At 42.8% G+C, this 18,526-nt stretch overlaps 4 protein-coding genes across 7 annotated transcripts; all 4 read right to left on the reverse strand.

Annotated features, from left to right (window-relative positions):
- Window positions 1–9,078: 9,078 nt before the first annotated feature.
- On the reverse strand, window positions 9,079–10,224 carry LOC27206350. The gene has a single exon (XM_016172648.3). It carries the CDS (start codon window positions 10,188–10,190, stop codon window positions 9,147–9,149), a length of 1,044 nt encoding a protein of 347 aa, XP_016039127.1. The 5' UTR covers window positions 10,191–10,224; the 3' UTR covers window positions 9,079–9,146.
- Window positions 10,225–10,356: 132 nt separating this feature from the next.
- Window positions 10,357–12,715, reverse strand: LOC6725807 (atypical kinase COQ8B, mitochondrial). Its single transcript, XM_016172647.3, has 2 exons — window positions 11,097–12,715; window positions 10,357–11,033 (listed from the first exon to the last, which is right to left on the reverse strand). Exons 1-2 carry the CDS (start codon window positions 12,527–12,529, stop codon window positions 10,481–10,483), a joined length of 1,986 nt encoding a protein of 661 aa, XP_016039128.2. The 5' UTR covers window positions 12,530–12,715; the 3' UTR covers window positions 10,357–10,480.
- A 246-nt stretch (window positions 12,716–12,961) lies between these two features.
- LOC27206792 (FAD synthase) lies at window positions 12,962–15,153 on the reverse strand. Of its 4 annotated transcripts, none has more exons than XM_039296977.2 (3): window positions 14,977–15,153; window positions 13,928–14,569; window positions 12,962–13,487 (listed from the first exon to the last, which is right to left on the reverse strand). In XM_039296977.2, the coding sequence occupies exons 2-3, from the start codon at window positions 14,495–14,497 to the stop codon at window positions 13,182–13,184; spliced, it is 876 nt and encodes a 291-aa protein (XP_039152911.1). In that variant the 5' UTR covers window positions 14,498–14,569; window positions 14,977–15,153; the 3' UTR covers window positions 12,962–13,181. The 4 variants fall into 4 exon arrangements, with proteins under 4 accessions (XP_039152911.1, XP_016039129.1, XP_016039130.1 ...); XM_016182600.3 differs by having other exon boundaries at window positions 14,916–15,153; XM_016182601.3 differs by lacking the exon at window positions 14,977–15,153 and adding an exon at window positions 14,680–14,891.
- A 185-nt stretch (window positions 15,154–15,338) lies between these two features.
- LOC6740096 lies at window positions 15,339–17,587 on the reverse strand. Its single transcript, XM_039296978.2, has 2 exons — window positions 17,154–17,587; window positions 15,339–16,576 (listed from the first exon to the last, which is right to left on the reverse strand). Exons 1-2 carry the CDS (start codon window positions 17,320–17,322, stop codon window positions 15,825–15,827), a joined length of 921 nt encoding a protein of 306 aa, XP_039152912.1. The 5' UTR covers window positions 17,323–17,587; the 3' UTR covers window positions 15,339–15,824.
- Between the last annotated feature and the right edge of the window lie 939 nt (window positions 17,588–18,526).

Raw genomic sequence — 18,526 nt, forward strand, 5'->3', positions numbered from 1 at the left:
TCTGGGTTAAGTGGAAAAGTGAATATTTGCATACGCTCCAGCAAAGGAATAAATGGAAAAAGGAAATTCCTTATATAGGAGAAGTTAGTGAAGTGCCGAAGATTATTTGGGATCCGCTGAAACTATCAATATTAAATCATACTGAGGAATTTGAACGATTGAATAATGAAATTAAATTTATGAAAGAGAACCATCAAAAATTGAAAGATTTACATTTCCATCATATTTCCGGACATGCTGGATTAATTATTGCTTTAATACTAATGATAGTATTAATAATATATTTCATACGGAAATGTGCTGTGCAACAAAGAATGCAAGCAATAACCTTTGCAGGTCCGTTGCCAGTACTATAAATATCAATAGTAAATAAACAATAAAATAATATAACAAATAAAAATATACAGTCCACTATATCGTTGTTTAATAGAAAATGTACTTCTACATAGAAAAAGCAAAATGTTTAAAATAAGTTAATTGAGTACAAATTGTTGAATTAAAAATAATGTAAACCATAATTGTAATCCAATAAAATTAAAAGCCAGAAAAACTAGGCCCATTGAAATCTTAGTTGCAAAATAAATGAACATATATCAAATAAATACAGTCCACTACTGTTATAAATGCAACTAATATACTAATGTACATCTCAGCTTTGCTGGCCCTTTGGCAGAATGTTCACACATGAACACGAATATATTTAAAGACTTACAATTTTGGGCTCCGTTCATATCTTATGTAAATGAATCGAGAGCGATAAATTATATTTAGGATTTTGTTATCTAAGGCGACATGGGTGCATTGCTCAAAAACATGTAATTTAAGTGCACACTACATGAGTCAGTCACTTGAGATCGTTCCCCGCCTCCTAAAATAGTCCCTTAGTGGGAGACCACAGATAAGGTCCTCGCCGCTCAAGATAGGCAGATGTGCCCGAGCGTGGGACCTCGATAAGGCGGGGACTATTTACTTAGGCCTCTGCGTAGGCCATTTACTTTAAGATGCGATTCTCATGTCACCTATTTAAACCGAAGATATTTCCAAATAAAACCAGTTTCTTACAAAAACTCAACGAGTAAAGTCTTCTTATTTGGGATTTTACAACTATCGAATTTATATTATTTGGTAATTAAAGTTAATTAGCCCATAAGATAGACTTTATGGATACGTTTTTATACCTTTTTCGTTTTAAGTCAAGTTTGCAAGTTTAAGTTTATAGCGATTTAATTTACATTTAATGGGGAATAGCAAGCGTGCGATTAAAAAAAACGAACTTGACTAGCTATTGAGCGCCTTTTAGCGTGGATATCAGACATAACTCGAACTACTGTTATTAAAGTTAAGCTATTGGTAATTTGTTCTGATTGAATTGACACCTTTAATACCTGTGCAGTATACATTTCCCTATTTATCTCCGGATTTACCCGATCACTGACGCTTTTCAGCCAGATTGTGCGACGCAGATATATACCCGGTGTGTACCCAACATATATATCTAGTTCAAATTCAATTCGCAAACAGGTCGGCGACAAAACATTTGTTTGATAAAACGCTATCGGCCATGGGGGTCTCTGACACCCGAATAAAGTTACTACGATGGAGAAGTCTGGGAAATGGAAAGGGAGTTGGTCTAAATTTAGAGCCGACTTTTCTCGACACTCTGATAATACAATTGTCTACGCTCCTTTATTTTTTTTTTTTATTTTGTATTGTTTGTATTTTTAGTTTTATATGTTTTTGGGTGGCAGGTTTTTTGCTGGGTAGTGGTTACTTATTGGGCACTTTTCTCTTCGATTCGAAGGCACAGCACGTGCAGCTTGCACTTGGCACTCTCTTACCCCGATCCTCTCTGCGGCTCTTTCTCTTGGCCACTCTCTTTTATGGGCATAACCAGCAGACTTGTTTGTTATTCTCGCTCGCGGGCAAAGTCCACCAAGTGATGGCAAAGTTCATCGGCGATTTTCACTAGTTATACCCCTATACCATCTAATATAACTCTTTCAATATTATATTTAACATTAAATGAAAGGAAAGCGGTACATTTAAGTTTCTTCTGTACGCACTTTTTTTTTATAATTTATACATTGCAATTTGTAGTATCTATATTTATTTATTTTGTCGAAAAACTAATAATTATATTTGTTATTAAACCCTTTTTTCATGTATAGCAGCATCATGGTACTTTCCCATTTTGTACGAATACTGTTTACATATTTTTGAAGTGACCTCCGGTTTGTAATCTTCCAAGGGTGAGTGTTTCAATATTTTAAGAACAAATACTCTCCACATTTTCATCGCTCTCATTTGAGGCATTTTTTTTTTTTTTTTTATTTTTTTGAACTCTCCGCCCAAGCGGTCTTATCAATTTATTACGTTTTTCTGGTTGACTTTTTATACATCTTTTTTTTTTGTATTATTTGTTTGCATTACGTAGCACACTGATATGCGACGACAGGGCGTAATCAAGAGTCAAAGCCAGTCCCCCACTAACGACCCGCCCACCGCCCACCGCCCACCTCTCACCGCCCATTTTCGAACGACCTTAAAAAGCGACAAGTGAACTTTTGTCGGAATTATAGCGAAATTAGTGCCACGATTAATTGTAAACAATCAGAGGCGAAATGCTGAAAATCTTAGAAACGTGTAAATCTGAATTCGCTTTATGTAAGTGGCGTTTCCAGTGGAGACTGCACCGATCCAGAGTCACGAAAATAGCAACAGACCAAACCGAACCGGTTAAGAAAAAAGGCGAAAAAAAACGAAAAACTATGCGGCAACAGGTCCGATCGAAAAGCATAAAGTACACAGTGAGAAATGCAAGCAACTAAATAAAACAAAACGAGAACAGAAGCATTTAAAATCGTATAGAAGCTATGCTAAATATGATTAATAAGATTGTTTTTAGTTCTTGGAAATTAGCAAGCCTTTGTTGAAAACTTTAGATAGTAGAGTGATTCATATGTTATTACAAAAAAAAGCATCATTGTCTTGCATGAATATAACTCTTAAGAAGTGCTCTTTGTTGCAAAACAGCCATCATATACTTTTCTGTTACATATTTACATCTTCTTTAATTATATATCTCTGCTTGTTGAAAATCGAATGTGATCGAATCTTTCGCCAGGTGTACGGAATACGAAATGTGGTTTGCTCCAGTCTCCCGACTGGCCTCCCAAGACCCCCTCTTAAGGTCGTCTGTAGAACGGAACCCGGGAGACAAGAGTTCCCGGACAAAGAAAATAAAAGAAGACGCATGCATATATATATGTACATACATATGTACATAGCACAATATTTTTGTATGTATATAGGAGCTGGAAGGCAACAACCGGCACAACAACTTTGGCATTGCGTTGTGCCAAGGCAAATCGCGATCATCATCGAGCCGGGCTTATGCCAATGGAACCCCTTTAATATGATCATCATTATTATCATTGTCATTATCATTATCATTATCATTATCAGCATCATCGATGACGCCGGCCGAAGAATGCAACGAAAAACGAGTTTTCCCATCATCCTCAACGAGCAGCAAGAAATATATGAGCACATCGCAATGCGCTCAAGTTCACCAAGATTGCAAGATCGGAGGATCGGAGGATCGGAGGATCGGAGGATGGTATAGTATGGAATGGTATGGTTTGGTATGGGGCTATGTGGATTGCATGTGATGTGCCATCTGTTGCCTGCACGCAGGCTAATGCAGTCAATTATGTGGTACATAGTCGGGCAATCAGGTTTAGGTTCGGGGAATCGCCAATGCAACAGTGATTTCGAACTCAGAGTTTAAATATGAGCCGGAAAGAGAAAAAGATACATTTTTAAGCATGATCAGCTGAGTGCAAAAGATACAGGCCTTCCTTGAATTGGTTAATTACAATGGATATAATAAATATGCAAATATTACGTACTAAAGAGTTTCCCTGGTGACTAAATACACACAACTAGTCGAACGAAACTCAATTAAACCGATGATTTAGCCTACGTGACTGTGGCGAATTCTTAAATATTTGTCCAATATTTGGCAGTGCAAAAAAAAAAATCGGCATTTTGCAAGAGACTTGAGTGCCTCATTGTTTAAACATTTTTTTGCAGTTAACAAAATATACTAGAAACAACAAAAAAGAACAAGCCGAAATATGAAAATCTAAAACGTATGAGCAGCAACAAAAAAAAAAAAACAAAATAAATAAAAAAACAACAATTTATTGTTATTAGTATTACTAAGTAATATTTCGAGAATAATTTCGCATTTTGTTTTGTTTCAGCTCCATTCGCTTGTTTGTTTTTCTTGGTGCGGTTAAATGCAAACAAAACATGAAATTTTATTTACCATTTAACCAGCACGGATCAGCAGATATATTTGTATACATAATAGCATACACACACTGCCATTTATGCGATTTAATTATTGAATTTTTGACAGCATATGGTAAGTGCCAACGGATGCTGGAGATATTGCCAGGATTGATGGGTTCATCAAAGGAATTTCGTTTTCATAGATAATCATAAATTCTAAAAAAAAAAAAACAGAAAGTCCGTCATCTACAAAAAGTACGTCTAATTAAAAAATTAAAAGAATATAAATAAATATCCACAAAAATAATTACTTTACATTATGTTACTTAAATTCCAATTATGCATTTAATGTAATTTTCCAGCACTGAAGAGGTATCTAAATGTCGCTGTGGCAAAGTCGACATTTTCATAGATTTATTTTGCGTATCTTTGGCGCCAGCTATCTGACCACATAGCTTACAACAACAACAACAATAATAAAATAATAATAACAAAAACAACAACAACGACAGCGGCAAGGCACCATTAAAAACATAATTTATCAACAATTTACATGCCAAGTCCAAGGCGTTTGTTAAGTGTTATTAAAAAATTACAAGCCTCGCCGTCGTCAACGCAGACTTTGTATGTAAGATACATAGATACCATGTTGTGATGGTATCATTATGCAGTCTTATGAATATGCAAGCAGCATAGTACGAGTAGAGGAAAGCAATCACTAACTAATACCAGTCCTGAGTATCCAGAGCAGCAATTACATATGTATACATATGGGTGCCATTGCACAAGCCGAAGAATTCCACAATTACAGATCTTCCATCTGAGAAGACCCAGCAATTATCGATGGGCAATTTGTGTCCGAATGCGAACAACAATCAAATCGTACATCTCAATACGATCGGTAGTTTTTTTTTTGGACCTCTTCTTTTGTTCAAGAGATCCGGATTAAATAAACAAAGAACCGATTGCATGGAAAATTTGGTGGATGGCGATAAAAGTTTACGAGAAGTTTTACTTATCACTTCAAAGGAACGGAAAAATTGTCGAAAGTAAGCAATTTTTGTTAGAAGATTAATAATACACAATTTGCCCTATCGTTTGATTACACTTGCAGGATTTTTTATATTAACTTGGAAGATTATTTAATAGATATATCAACTATCAGCTTATGCGAAATGAAACAAAGAAAAAAATCGTTAATTTAAAAATGCATTATATTCTAATGCATTCAATTCTTCTTTTAATCAAAATAATTAGATTACATGTCTTCATAGTTTAATTTGAAATATTCACTACATTTGATGAGCAAAAACGATGCTTAATTAGTTAAGATCTGCTAAGAAACAGGTGCTGCGATTGCCGACTACTTCCACAACGAATCTGCCCAAATTTGGAGTATCTTATCTGCCATCGCATTCCTCACAGCCACTTGGCGAACGATCGCTTTTTTTGGGGAGGAAAAGACTTAAGACTTAAGAACTGGGAACTGAGATTTCAGATATGTGAAGCATTCGGCACGTGGGTGACCGGCAAATGCGGAAGCGGCACTTGACGAAGGCCATATATATGCGTTCGTAAAAGTATCTGAAACTGAATCTGAATCTCAATTTGAATCTGAATCTGAATCTCAATCCCAATCTGGATCTGAATGTGGATCAGTATCTGTATCTGTAGCGGTGCGCATCTGCAGTGCCTCATAATCATTCAAGTGGGTGTCTTCAACATGAATGAAATGGAATTGGAATTGGAATTGGAAGAGCAGCACAGTGGGGCCACAAAAAATCTCGTTTAGTCACTTTGCGAAAAGCACAAAACAGAACCGCACAGAACAGCACCGACACAAATGCAGATACAAATGTGGATGTATCTTCGCAGCAGCAGCAGTATCTGTATCTGTATCTGTAACTGTGTGCCTGCAGAGCAATCGAATCAAGAGACAAACTGGGTAATTGGTTCATTATGTAGTAGAAGCCAACGACATCCGCTCGTTAATGTAAATTACACAATAGTTTCGAATCATTCCTCTTTTTTTTTCGTCTGCATTCCTCTTTTCTCCAGCGAGAAAACTTGTTGGCGAGAAAACCCATGAAAAGGTGTTTTTTAAAATCGATAAATATTTTCAATATCGAAATTATCGAAGATTATCGCTTCTCTTTCTATTGTGCATAAACACTATAAATATGATATGAAATTGTGGAAAGCTTATGAGACTAGACCGAAAAACGGTAGACATAAACAATTACACCAATAGGATGTCAAGTTACCCAATAATATTTCAATTTCACTAGATATAAGCAATAACGATAACATCAAATTTCCCCAGAAACCGAAACCCCGGGGATTTTGCTTACTAAGAAGATAAATATACATACATATGTATGAAAACCAACGAGTGAGCGAAATGCGAAGGGGTTCCAAATTTATTTGTCTAGTGTTCTTAAATTTTCCCGGAGGTCTAAACCCATAATTTCCCCTCCATAATCCCGCCCGATGTAAACACAGTCTGGAAACTTTCCATTAGTCCGGGGAATCGCAGATAACAGCGAAATAATGCGCAGAGATCGCAGAAAATTGGAAATATAATAGGGATCTCGATTTTTATTTATTTATATATCTTTGTTATTTTTATTTTTTTATTGTTTGGTTCGTATATGGAAACTTGGGATGAGGTTCTACTGTGGTCTAAATTTATTAAACAATTATTGGACATTTTTTGTGCTGTCTGTTCTGTATTTTATTTATTATTGTGCCCCCCAAAGAAAAGAGAGTCCAGTGATCGCAAAAGAGAGGCGACGAAAGAGACGCTGATAAAGAGAGGGAGGGAGAGCGGGCTGATAAAGCAGCAGGAGCAACAACAACAGCAAACAAATACAATGCGAATTATCAGTGGACTGCGTGATATGATTATCAAAAGGTTCCCCATTGCTGTTGTTGCTGCAGCGGCTGCTGGCAACGGCATTTCTCAGCATATATATGTACATATATGTACCAAGAAATATATATATTTATATAGGTATGTACATACATATACAGCCAACACACGCACATTCCAATACATGCGAACTTGGAACAGTTTATTCATCCAATCCATATATAACTAAGACGTTTCCAACGTGCTTTGATAGCGCCAAAAAAATAAAAAAAAAAACAGACAACAAACAACACATTTTTCAAGAAATATGTAAACACCTGGTGATGAAAGAACGCTAACTGAAATTTATGCTAAATAAATGTCAATGGGAAAAAGTAGAAGTAACTAGAACTAGCTAATTAATGATTATTCCAAGCAAATCCCACGATCAACTTTTTATTGTTTAGTTTTGTTGAAAGTAGTTTACTAGATTTTAGGAACTATCATATTAAATCAACAGAGCTGGGCAAATTCTTATCAAATTTTTGCTTCTTAGGATGGCAGTTGGATGTAATTTCATCTATATAGTGTCGTGTTCAATTAGCAAGCACTATCAGCTCCTAAGAAATTTGTTATCTTAACACTTTCCCCATATTTTCCATTACTTCTTCGTTTTTCCACTATAAATCTGCAGCATTTACCCTGTAGTTACCATAATGGAATATTAGAACCGAGGCACAAAGGCTAATATTATAACAAATCACATTTAAAATATATTCCCCATTCTTATTGCATTTATAAATCCTTCCTGTTACGATAAAAATGATTTTGATGTCAGATTCTCCTAATTCTCACAAAGATTGAAGATGATTACTAAAGCAAACTTCAATATTCGATCATTTAATATGTAAACTTTCGATAATTCACATTTAGCTAGTGATATTTTCGATAGATTTATGATATACCTCGGTTCGATAACAGTGCCCGGTATGCTGGGGGTTATTAACCCCAGAAATCCCCGTTTGGCTGCGCCACTGCGCACACACACACACGCATACACACACGCCCACTGAAAGCGAGCAACTCCCACAGTTCACTTTCATTGATAAACTCGGCTCTTCGCTCTTCTTCTTCCCCCATGCAAATCCAATTGTCTGCTACTTACTTTATTTATTTTGTATTTTTTTCCTTCGTGGTGTGTGTGACATCAATCAGCATCACTTTGTTGTTGTTGCTGCTGCTGCGGCTGTTTTATTTATTTATTTCTTTTTTTCTCTGTTGCTCGACAATTGAAGCTAACCAACATTAAACTATAACTTCCTCACAAGCACACACACGCACGCACACATACGCACAAAATGCACGATCTTGCACTCTCAACAAAAACCAAAAAAAAAAAACGAATTTCATAGACTTTTTATCACGCCGATTGTAAAATATTAATTAAAAACAGGTGGCGCGCACAAGTACATTTAAAATAAACGCGAGCTTACAAATATTGAAATAAAAACAATTTACAGAACGATTTCTTAGTTTATAAAACAAAAATAAACGAAAAACAACCGTTTTTTTTTTTAACCGTTGCAGTTCGATCACTTGCACTTTGTCACTCAATTTAGCTAGCAATTGAGCACCGGCAGCACATTTCCTGTGTCATTCCCGTTATTTGGGCAACTAATTCGGTTTGTTGATTAAAAGCGATCGCGATAAGCGTACGCCGTTTGTAAAGTTTGTAAACCAACTGAAAATTAACCGTAAACCGCGCGCGCAGCCTTCGCGAAATGAAACGCGTCGGTTTGCAGTGTGACCGGCTGGCCGATCGGCGGGAAATGCGCTTTCGCTATCGGTGTGACCGTGCAGCTCGCTGTTAACTGGCTGTTAAGCAGCCATGTTAGCTAACAGTGCGCTTAAATAAAAATAACTGTTGCTTATTTTGAATTGCGTTTAATTTTTTTGTTTAATAATTATTTTAAATTAGCTAAACAATTGGCAAACACTAATAGATTTTGGGCGGATTGTGTAGCATGTGCAGCATTTTGCCGTACCAGGTCTTGGCCTCGGGCGGCACAACCACCGGCAGCTCGAGCAGTTCGCCGCGGGAGAACTTGACGGTCCGGTAGGAACGACGCTGCCAGGCCTTGGCCTTCACCCAGACGGGTCTGCCGGGATGCTCCTCGGCGCGATTGCTATCGGCGTGCCCGGCGCCAGAAGCACCGAGGCTGCCGATCTTCCTCGACATAACCGATGGCCTGGAGAAGCCCAGCGGTGCCAGGCCGAGCTCCAGATCCCGGACGCGGCCCAGCAGATTTCGTGTGGTGCTCAGGCACATCTCGTGGGCCACTGTCATCTCGACGAGTGCCTGCCGCTTGACCTCCGCGTACTCCAAGCGGGACTGCGTGCGCTCCAGTATCTTCTTGTAGGCCTCCTTCAGGTGGCGACCCATCTTGAAGAGCTCGCGCCAGCTGGCGTACAGGTCGCGGGCGTAGCGATAGCGCTGCAGGCACTTGCCCGCCTCCAGTTGCTTGGTCAGGTGGAAGGAGAGGACGCGCTCGTGATCCTGCCGACACGCGATCAGCTCCTTCGTTTGCCGTTGGAACACACGATCCAGTGCCGTGATGCGTGCTCTGCCCAGCTCCGAGCAGCGAACCAGATCCGCCAGCTGCCTGCGAATGCGCAGGTTATTCCATTGCAGATCCCGCAGGTCCGCCTCCCGGCTACCGTGCATGATCATCCAGCGCGAGTCCTCCGGTTCCAGGCCCTTGGCCGCCGCCGCCTCATGCTCCTCCTCCCAATCTGGCCTGCCGCCGTCGCGCTCGTGAAAGTCGTTGGCCAACTGGGCCTGTATCTCGTCCAGCGTTCGATTCATGGCGCCAATCTCACGCTTCATTTGCGGCCAGGCAATCTCCTCGATTCGCTCCGACGACTGCTCCTCCAACTCCTCGCTACCATCGGATACGGATCCGTCGATGTCCGAGACGCAATCATGGTGAATCACTTCGATCTTCCTCTTCATGGTTTGGGTCTTCAGAAATGTCTTCATGTTTTTTGCATTAGAGACAATATATATATTTTTTTTGTAGTGTGTTATTGTTGGGGTTTTTAACTGAAATGTGTGTTAGGTGGTGGGGATTGCTCAAAACCTACTTGTTTCCAATTCCATTGACAACTAACCCTGACCCCCAGTCAGTTAAGGATAACCACGTTGGTTGGGAAATTAACATATGTAATCTTGCAGCGAATCGCATTTACAAATTAAGCGCACTTATGGTTTACAACTGGGATTGGATGGGACAAAAAAAAAGTGGGTGGAGGAGGGGAGAGCTGTGCTCGCTAGTCCTTGAACTTCCCCAGAACGATGTCCTTGTAGAAGGGCACGCAATTCATGCGCACATTCAGACGCGCGCACAGCAGGAAAATGCCCGATAGCTTGCGATGAATGGAGTAAATCTCCTCGGGCGGCGGACACAATCGATGCGCCACCATTGTGGGCACCAGGGCCGCCAATCTTTCCGTGGTATTCTGTCTACCAAAATCGAAATCACCGTCGTAGCGAAAGATCTCGCCCAATATCATCACCGCATCCACGTGCGCCTGCTCCATTTGCTTCGTCTCGTAGCCAGTAAGGAAGCCCATTTGGCGCGACATCTCCAGTACGCCCTGACGATTGTTCTGGGCGGCGCTCATGATCACCTGGCGATAGTTGCGGATGAAGTCGTGCCGATAGAAGCGCGTCGAGCCGAAGTCGATCAGCATTAGCCGGCGACTGGGCGCATCGTACAGGAAGTTGCTCCAATTCGGATCCGTCTGCATGCACTCAATCTCGAAGAGCTCGCGCAGGCAGAGCTTCAGCACGGATGCGGCTATGTGGCGGCGATGCTCGTAGCTGGAAGCGAGTAATCAATGAAGCCCCTTGGTAATTATATGCTTGCGAATATGATTTGCTCACCTCAGATCGAAACATTTGTCGAGCGGCACGCCGGGCACCAGTTCGGTGGTCAGAACGCTGGACGTGGTCAGGTCGCGGATCACACGCGGCACATAGTACTCGGGATAGGGTGAGATCATCTCGCGAAACTTCTCCGTGTATTCCGCCTCGCGATCATAGTCCACCTCCCATTGCAACTCGCGCTTGGCCACGCGCACCACGTTGTCGATGAAGAAGCCCTGGGGAAAGACATCCCACACCTTCAGCATGCCCACCAGATTGTCAATGTCGCTCTCGATGCTCTGGGCGACACCGGGATATTGGATCTTGATGGCCACATCCATGCCATCGCTCAGCGTGGCCCGATGCACCTGGCCAATGGAGGCAGCCGCAAAGGGTTTGTCCTCGAAACTCTTGAGACGCTGCCGCCAATCGGCGCCCAATTGGGTGTTCATCACCCGTTCGACCTGCCAATCGGGCATATAGTCCGCCGCCTGACGCACCCGCTCGAACGCCTTGGCCAGTTGCGGCGACACGACGCTGGAATCTTGTATGCTCAGGATTTGTCCGATCTTCAGGGCAGCTCCTCTCACCTTGCACAGCGTGTCCACGATGCGTTCCGCATTGGCGGGACTGAGCAGCGCCTCGCGCATGCTGGTCGAACCGCCCAGGCCGAGAGCACCCTTGGTCAGCTCGTTGAGGGTTCCCAGGCCCAGGCCGGCGAACAGGCCGCCAAAGGAGGCCATTCTGCCAATGCGGGAGGAGGGAACCTTGCGCTGCTTGGCCACCTTGCTCAGTTCGGGCACTTCTATGGCCGGCTGGTCGGACTTCTGCTTCGGCTGCGCATCTGCTTGCTGCTCCTTCACCTTGGCGCCCGCCACAAAGCGCAGCACATTGTTCACATACTCCGTGTCCTGGGTAATGACACCCGGAGTGGTTGGCGTGGCTTGTTTGGGCATGGTCTGGCTGCTCTTGGTTGCCGGGGTGCGCAGGCTAACACTGCGATCTTTGTTCCTGCGCGAGAGTATCTCCTCGAACTCCTGCAGCGTTATGGACGATATATCCAAGTTGGCGGCGTCCCAACTCGCTGGATTTTGTGCCGTGGGTGTGGATTTACGGATTGAGGAGGCTTGTTCAGGCTCAGAGATGCCCGAGTCCTCGCGGGACATCTTGATTTTCGTCTCCAGCAGCGAGCAAATACCTTTGGCCACCACGTAGCCCCTTTCGCCGGTTTCTTGTAGGGATTGCTGCAGTTTTTTCAGCTCCTCGGTGGGATTTTGACTGGAATTCTTTACCAGCTGCTGTGTGTGCGCCACATTCTCGGCGATTAGCTCACGAATGCTCGAATTGCTCCAAAGATGACGACCGTGGGCGAGATGCTCGCGCCCACACGCCTCCAACAAAATCCGCAGTCCCCGCAGCAGCGCCGCAGCTTCTTGTGCGGATCGCGACATCGCGGAGCGAGGGAATACTGGTTTACTGTGCACTGCTCTCGCGTGGGTGATTCGCTGCTGATGATCGGCGCGTTGGATTACGTAAATCTCGTAAAAATATCACAGCAACAAAAGTTCAAAGAATCGCGTAATGTTGTGAAAATGCGGCGAAAATCAGCTGGCAAAACAGCTGACTGGCCATCTAGTGCTGCCATGCTGGCGTTTTAACAGTGGCACTGCTGCTATGGCTTACCATTTTAAGCTTTTTCTAGCTTTTAAAAGCCAGCTTGCAGCAGCACTGGATTTTGCACTGCAGCCAGTGCTGTTTCTTTAGCTATTTAGCTATTTAGCTTGCTGCAGCTTTTATGCAAAATTAGAAAGAAAATTCACTTAATTCAATTAAATATTGACAAATACAAAAAAATGCATATACTCCTCCATAAAAACTAGGAATACTGCTTAAGTGGCCTGCTAACAGAGGCCACATTTATTCAGCGGCATACCTTAGGTCGTAAAAAATGTTACTAAATTAAGTTTGTTTACCGAAATCCAGATCACAAGTTAATATATATATATAGACAGTTATATACAGTTCTGTGACTAACTAGAGTTTAAGCTATTCAATTACACTAAAGCCACGTGACAGGCACTGCGATTGATTTGTGTTGGAATCCTACTTCCTGGGCAGGCGACCAGCGCGCTCCATGGTGGCATCCTGGAGCTCCCAGGCGGGCCGATAGCCACCCGAAACGCAGGAGCAGACGGCATCGGAGTTAGCACCACATACGCACTCGGCATCGGTGCGTCGCAGCTGCGGATTGGGCACTGTGTTCGAACGATTGCCGATCGAGGTGTAGCCCCGATCGTACAGGCTACAGTAGGGCACCGAGTTCAGATGGATGTAGTGCCAGACGTCGTGGTAGCTCCACTCCAGCAGCGGATTCAGACGCATCATCGGCGGCCAGTCGTTGTCCGTGGGCTAAAAAAAATCGAAATTTACATTATTATTGAAATCATAGGCATATCCTAATAGAAAAAAGCAGTTTCGAACTTCCCATAAGTATTTCAATCTCTTAATCTTGTGAGGTTTTCAAAAAACATAACGTTTGAAAGGTTAGCACTCATGTGGTTTTGTTTTAAGTGGTGAACCACAGAACTTGCTTATAAGTATTCCCTTATCTGCGGCATGGAACCGTGACATTCCAAAATATCACTGTCACTGTGACATTTACAAAGGGCACATACTTTTCTAGATTAACTATGGCATAACTCTGATACTAAGGCTATGATTTTGATAACTTGGCTTTATAATCTACTCCCCTTGAGGAAGAAACCTTCTTTGCACTTGAACCTACGAACTCCTCAGCATTTCAATACAAAACATTCAAATGTGACTGATCTTCTGGTAATTAGCTTCACCTGCATGGGCGCCAGATGCTGGCAGTAGGGATCCGTGTTGCGGCTGCCCACGAAGACGGCCCTGATCCGCGGCATGTCCGCCGACATGTGGGTGAGCGCCTCCTTGAGCGTACCCTCGTACTGGACCAGTTGGACGCGGTAGTTGCGCACGCAGCGCTCGACGAACTCGTCGATTTCCGGAAACGAATCGCCGGATTTGATGTACAGCATGGGAATGTCGCCGCTGGAGATGTTCTCCTGGCGCAGGTAACGCATGAGGAGATCGAGCAGCACGGTGCAATCCTTGCCGCCGTTGAAACAGAAGATTAACTCCTCCACGCCGTAGATTTGCAGGGTTTGGGTGAAGAAGGCGAACGCCTTATTCTGGCGCTCCTCAATGGCCAGTCGATCTTCGGCGGTTGGTTCCATTGGATTTGTTATGGCCTGACCCGTTGCCACATCCTTGGAGTCCTCCGAACGATCCGACATGCTCCGCTTGTCCAGAAACAAATGCTTTTTGCTAATGCTCGTTGCGCATAGAATGCTGTTGTTCGCTGTGATGTTTGTGATGTTCTTCCGGCATTCGTTCATGGTGCTCAGTGGGCGTAGTGTTTGTGGGAGGCGTGGCCGTGCCCTGGCTAGCAAAAACGATGACGTCACACGCTGTTAAGGTCACGCAAAAGAGCAACTATTAGCACTCAATAAATAAAAAAAAAAAACGAAATCTACTTTCGCCGAAAAATATCTCTTTTTGTGTGTGTGTGCGTATTTACTTTATGTAATTTTCTAGGCCAATAAGCTAACTTAAACTGTGCGATAAGCGTGGTAAATGCTGCGGCGGTTGAAGTGCAAGTGAGTTGGCTTATTAGCCAGCCAAAAATTACATCACATTCGTATCGGAAAAGTCAGCAAAAAAAAAGTTAAATAAAGCCAAAACCTCAGGCACGCACGCACACACACACATGCAGAGAAAACACATGGCCCACACACACACACACGCATAGCTCACCCAATAGCTCATGTGTTTTGTTGCTGCATCGGTTATTTACAGGCACATTTAACTGATTTACCACGGCGCCAGCAATGCAATTATTCCATTTTGTTAATTGTTATTCCGCGCCAGTGATGTTCCTTCTTTTTTTCGCCTTTTTAGTGCAACAACAGACGAACGGCGACAACAACAACAAAGCCACGAAGCTTCGCGTACTATCGGCGCATCAGCTGTGCGCGGAATCTATCGATTGCACTCGATTAACGCGGTTGGTAGCTAGAAATTCAAAAAAATAGCTAGCAATTTATACATTAAATAATTTTGAAAGAAATTTTATTAATCAAAAGTTTCGTTTTGATTTTATTTCGCAATTTCGCATATCTCCAGCAAATGCGCCATATATAGGCAAATTCTGTTTCTGTTCTGAAGTAAAATAAAATGTTCGTTGTTTAAATGTTTTATTTGACAATAACAAATTCGTGTTTGTGTGTGCTTAACAACAACAATAAGAAGCGTAATTAAAGTACGCTCTACACATCTAATAAATGGGCACTGTTGGCGTTTTCTATCAGCTGGGTGTGTTTTCTTCGATTCTTGTGGTCTCTTGTCTACACGGAGAGAAAATATCACATAACTGGTGATTTCATCCTGTTCCATTGGGGGCTTTACAAATTTCGGTGCAGTTCCTGTTTGCGGTTCATGTACGTTCACTTAACTTAGACATAAATATTTAAAAACTAAGTTCATTGTCTAAAAGTTAGCAATATAATGGCCAGAATAAAATCTGAAAGTGGTGAATATGTTGGTTTTGAAATAATGTTGCATTTGGTATGTAGAATATATGCGGAAATATCATTCTTTTGTTTACAAATCGTAATCTTCATCGCTGAAACGTAAGCATCTTCGTTTTTTTGTTCCGTGTACAAATTAGACATCCTTATTATCCAGAATATCGTCGATGAGCCCGACGACCTTCTGTCGAAACTTTCGATTCTGCTTGCCGTTCATCTCCTTGATGTACGGATGCAGGCTGATCAGAAAGGAGTAGTCGGCATCCGGTGGCGAGCCACCTCCGCCTGGTCCGCCGGTGTAAACACACGTAGCCGGCTGCGGCGGCGGTGGTGGTGGTGGTGTTGGTGTTGGTGTTGTTAACTTGTGGTGACCGCTGACATGGCCATTAACCCACTGCGTCAGATCCGACCAGCTCAGGTGGTTGCCCAGCGAGGCGGCGGGCACCGAGACCAGCGACTCCTGGCTTCGCATCCCCTCCAGCTGCTGGTTCGCATTCGACGAGTCCTTCTCCACTTTGATGGTCTGCAGGCGGAGCGGCAAGCAGGCGGTGGGTGGCTCCCGATCCTGCTCCTGATTACGAAGTTGCTCCTCCTCGGACATCTGCACGTCCAGCGGCATCTCATTGGGCTCCGGCTGCTCCGGCTCCTCCTCCTCCTCCTCCGCCACCTCATCCTCCTGCTGAATGGTGGCAGCTTGGCCGGGTTTGCGGAGCACCATGCCCGGCAGTTGCTTGTGGCCGGATCGCGACTTGGTGAAGGGAACGAGGAACTGCATATACTTCGATAGGTAGTACTTGCGCTTGCCGCGTCCAGTTTGGGTGCGTTCCAGCTTCAGGGAGCGCAGGAAGCTGCTCCTTATGGTGCGCCATCTCTCGCGACAGTTGCGAACTGCAGAAGAAACAAGAGGAATCTTTCCAGGAAACATTTTTACAGTACAAAGTTTTTTAAATGTTTTTACAGAAAGTTGTTCTCCAAATGTCAGCACAGTACTGAGTTGATTTGCAAATCAAACGGAATGCTTTGATTGAACTTATGTTTGTGACATGAAATATATTTTTGGGTGTTCTAGTATTTATTTTGAATTTAGCAGGGGGATTCAATAGTACAAATAGTACTTGGTTTTTTCCAGTGCACCTTGGCTGAGTGCAGCAACAGTAAACGAAAAGCGAAACGCAAAAGCAGCAACAAATTGCAGGCAAAAACTGCGCGACACAGTGACACACCTATACCAATGCAAAGCCAGGCAAATGCAAAACAACAACAACAAGTGCATTCGTTTCGCACACCAATTCGCAAAAGTTTGCATCATAGACACACACACGCATACACACATACACACACGCGCGCACACGGACAGTGAAATGAGCACGCAATTGGCGGCGAAGAAGAAGAAGAAGAAGAAGCAGCAGCTTGAGGCGGAAAATCGCCGTTGCTTTTTGCCGATTTTTGTTAACCGCCTTTTTACCCGTGTCCTTGATATCGTTGGCCACCTGCTGCCACGCCCTCTGCACCTCCTCCTTCTTGCTGTAGCCCGGATGCGTGTAGTTCCACAGGCACGGCTGATTCTCCACGAACTGCACGAACCGCACATTGAAAACGGGATCGTCCTTGCGCGCCATTGCGACCCAGCACATGCCTCTGTATGTCTGTCTCGCTCGCTCGCACGCGCGCACGCCGCCAACTAGAACGGTGAATCGCACATGCAGTTATTCCAGGAGCGCTGCTCTGCAGTGGGGTTCGTTGACGGAGGGGAGGGAGACCGAAAAGAGGCAAAACAAAACAAAGGTGGCGACAGCGAAAAAGGGGGTGGGGCGCGGCAATAGAACTGCAAGTGCAAGTGCAACTGCTCGCAGCAAACGCGCAACCAAAACTGCGCGCAATTTGCAAATTGCAAACTGCAAATAGCAAATAGCAACAAAAGCTGCAGCGCAAACACTTTATGCTGGCACAAAACAGCAGCAACAACAAGTGGCAATCGCCGAGTCTCGCGAATAGCGAATACCCTACGCGGCTGAAAGGCAGCAAGATCTACACTGAAACAGAATTAGCAGAATACAGAGCCGCATCTATATACACTAAACAGAAATATCATATTTATATTAATATTTATTCGCTGGATAATTAACTTTCCTAAGATAATCGAAAGATCGCCCCATTTTTCGCACTATTTCCTAATCCTATAAACTTAAAGTGATCGTAATCGAAGTGCTTATTCCTCTTTAATTGTATTTTTTGCGCATTTCAACGGTTACTAATTTAATATCGACAACTTTGCGACTATTTCGATATACCCCGATGATTTCACGATTACCGCATATCGAAAAACTCAACGGCGAACAACAGCTGCAATAAAATTGTATAAGCTAAGCAATTCAAATGCCGCACTTGCAACGCTTGTGTGTGTGTGCAAGCGCTTCTGTGTGTGTGTGATTAAAGCTTTGGCGATGACGTCACACGCTGCATTTGTTGCATGCGATGCAAAAGTGATGAAGACAAAAGCAATCAAAGACAAAACGCAAATTACGCTAAAATGTTTGAGCTTGTAGAAATTAAGCTGAATGGTGTACGTGCAGCTAAATTCCAAGATCGTTTTATGCATGATCATATAATATAGAGTTTATTTTATTTAATTTACTAAATGCTGGGCGGGAATTATAACGTTTCTTCAGTTTTAGAAAGACTAAATAAACTAGCTAAGCAATGGGTCATAAAGTCAAGTTTCGAAATAAAATCAATCTTAGCATGATGTTAATTAATTAACTAATTAAATATTTCATTGCTCTTAATTATTTAACTAATTTAATATTTAAATAGCTTAAAAATCGGTGCTTTGTACAA

The sequence above is a fragment of the Drosophila simulans genome, chromosome X (genome assembly GCF_016746395.2).
Source record: "Drosophila simulans strain w501 chromosome X, Prin_Dsim_3.1, whole genome shotgun sequence".
NCBI lineage: Eukaryota > Metazoa > Arthropoda > Insecta > Diptera > Drosophilidae > Drosophila > Drosophila simulans.

What these genes read in the sequence shown, in the direction of transcription:
- LOC27206350 (XM_016172648.3), bottom strand. Translation starts at nt 10,190, where the DNA reads ATGAAGACATTTCTGAAGACCCAAACCATGAAGAGGAAGATCGAAGTG.
- LOC6725807 (XM_016172647.3), bottom strand. Translation starts at nt 12,529, where the DNA reads ATGTCGCGATCCGCACAAGAAGCTGCGGCGCTGCTGCGGGGACTGCGG. An exon ending in GACAAATGTTTCGATCTGAG is followed by an intron (nt 11,034 to 11,096) that starts GTGAGCAAATCA and finishes ACTCGCTTCCAG; the next exon opens with CTACGAGCATCGCCGCCACA.
- LOC27206792 (XM_016182600.3), bottom strand. An exon ending in AGCATCTGGCGCCCATGCAG is followed by an intron (nt 13,488 to 13,927) that starts GTGAAGCTAATT and finishes GATTTTTTTTAG; the next exon opens with CCCACGGACAACGACTGGCC.
- LOC6740096 (XM_039296978.2), bottom strand. Translation starts at nt 17,322, where the DNA reads ATGTGCTGGGTCGCAATGGCGCGCAAGGACGATCCCGTTTTCAATGTG. An exon ending in CAACGATATCAAGGACACGG is followed by an intron (nt 16,577 to 17,153) that starts GTAAAAAGGCGG and finishes TTTCTTCTGCAG; the next exon opens with TTCGCAACTGTCGCGAGAGA.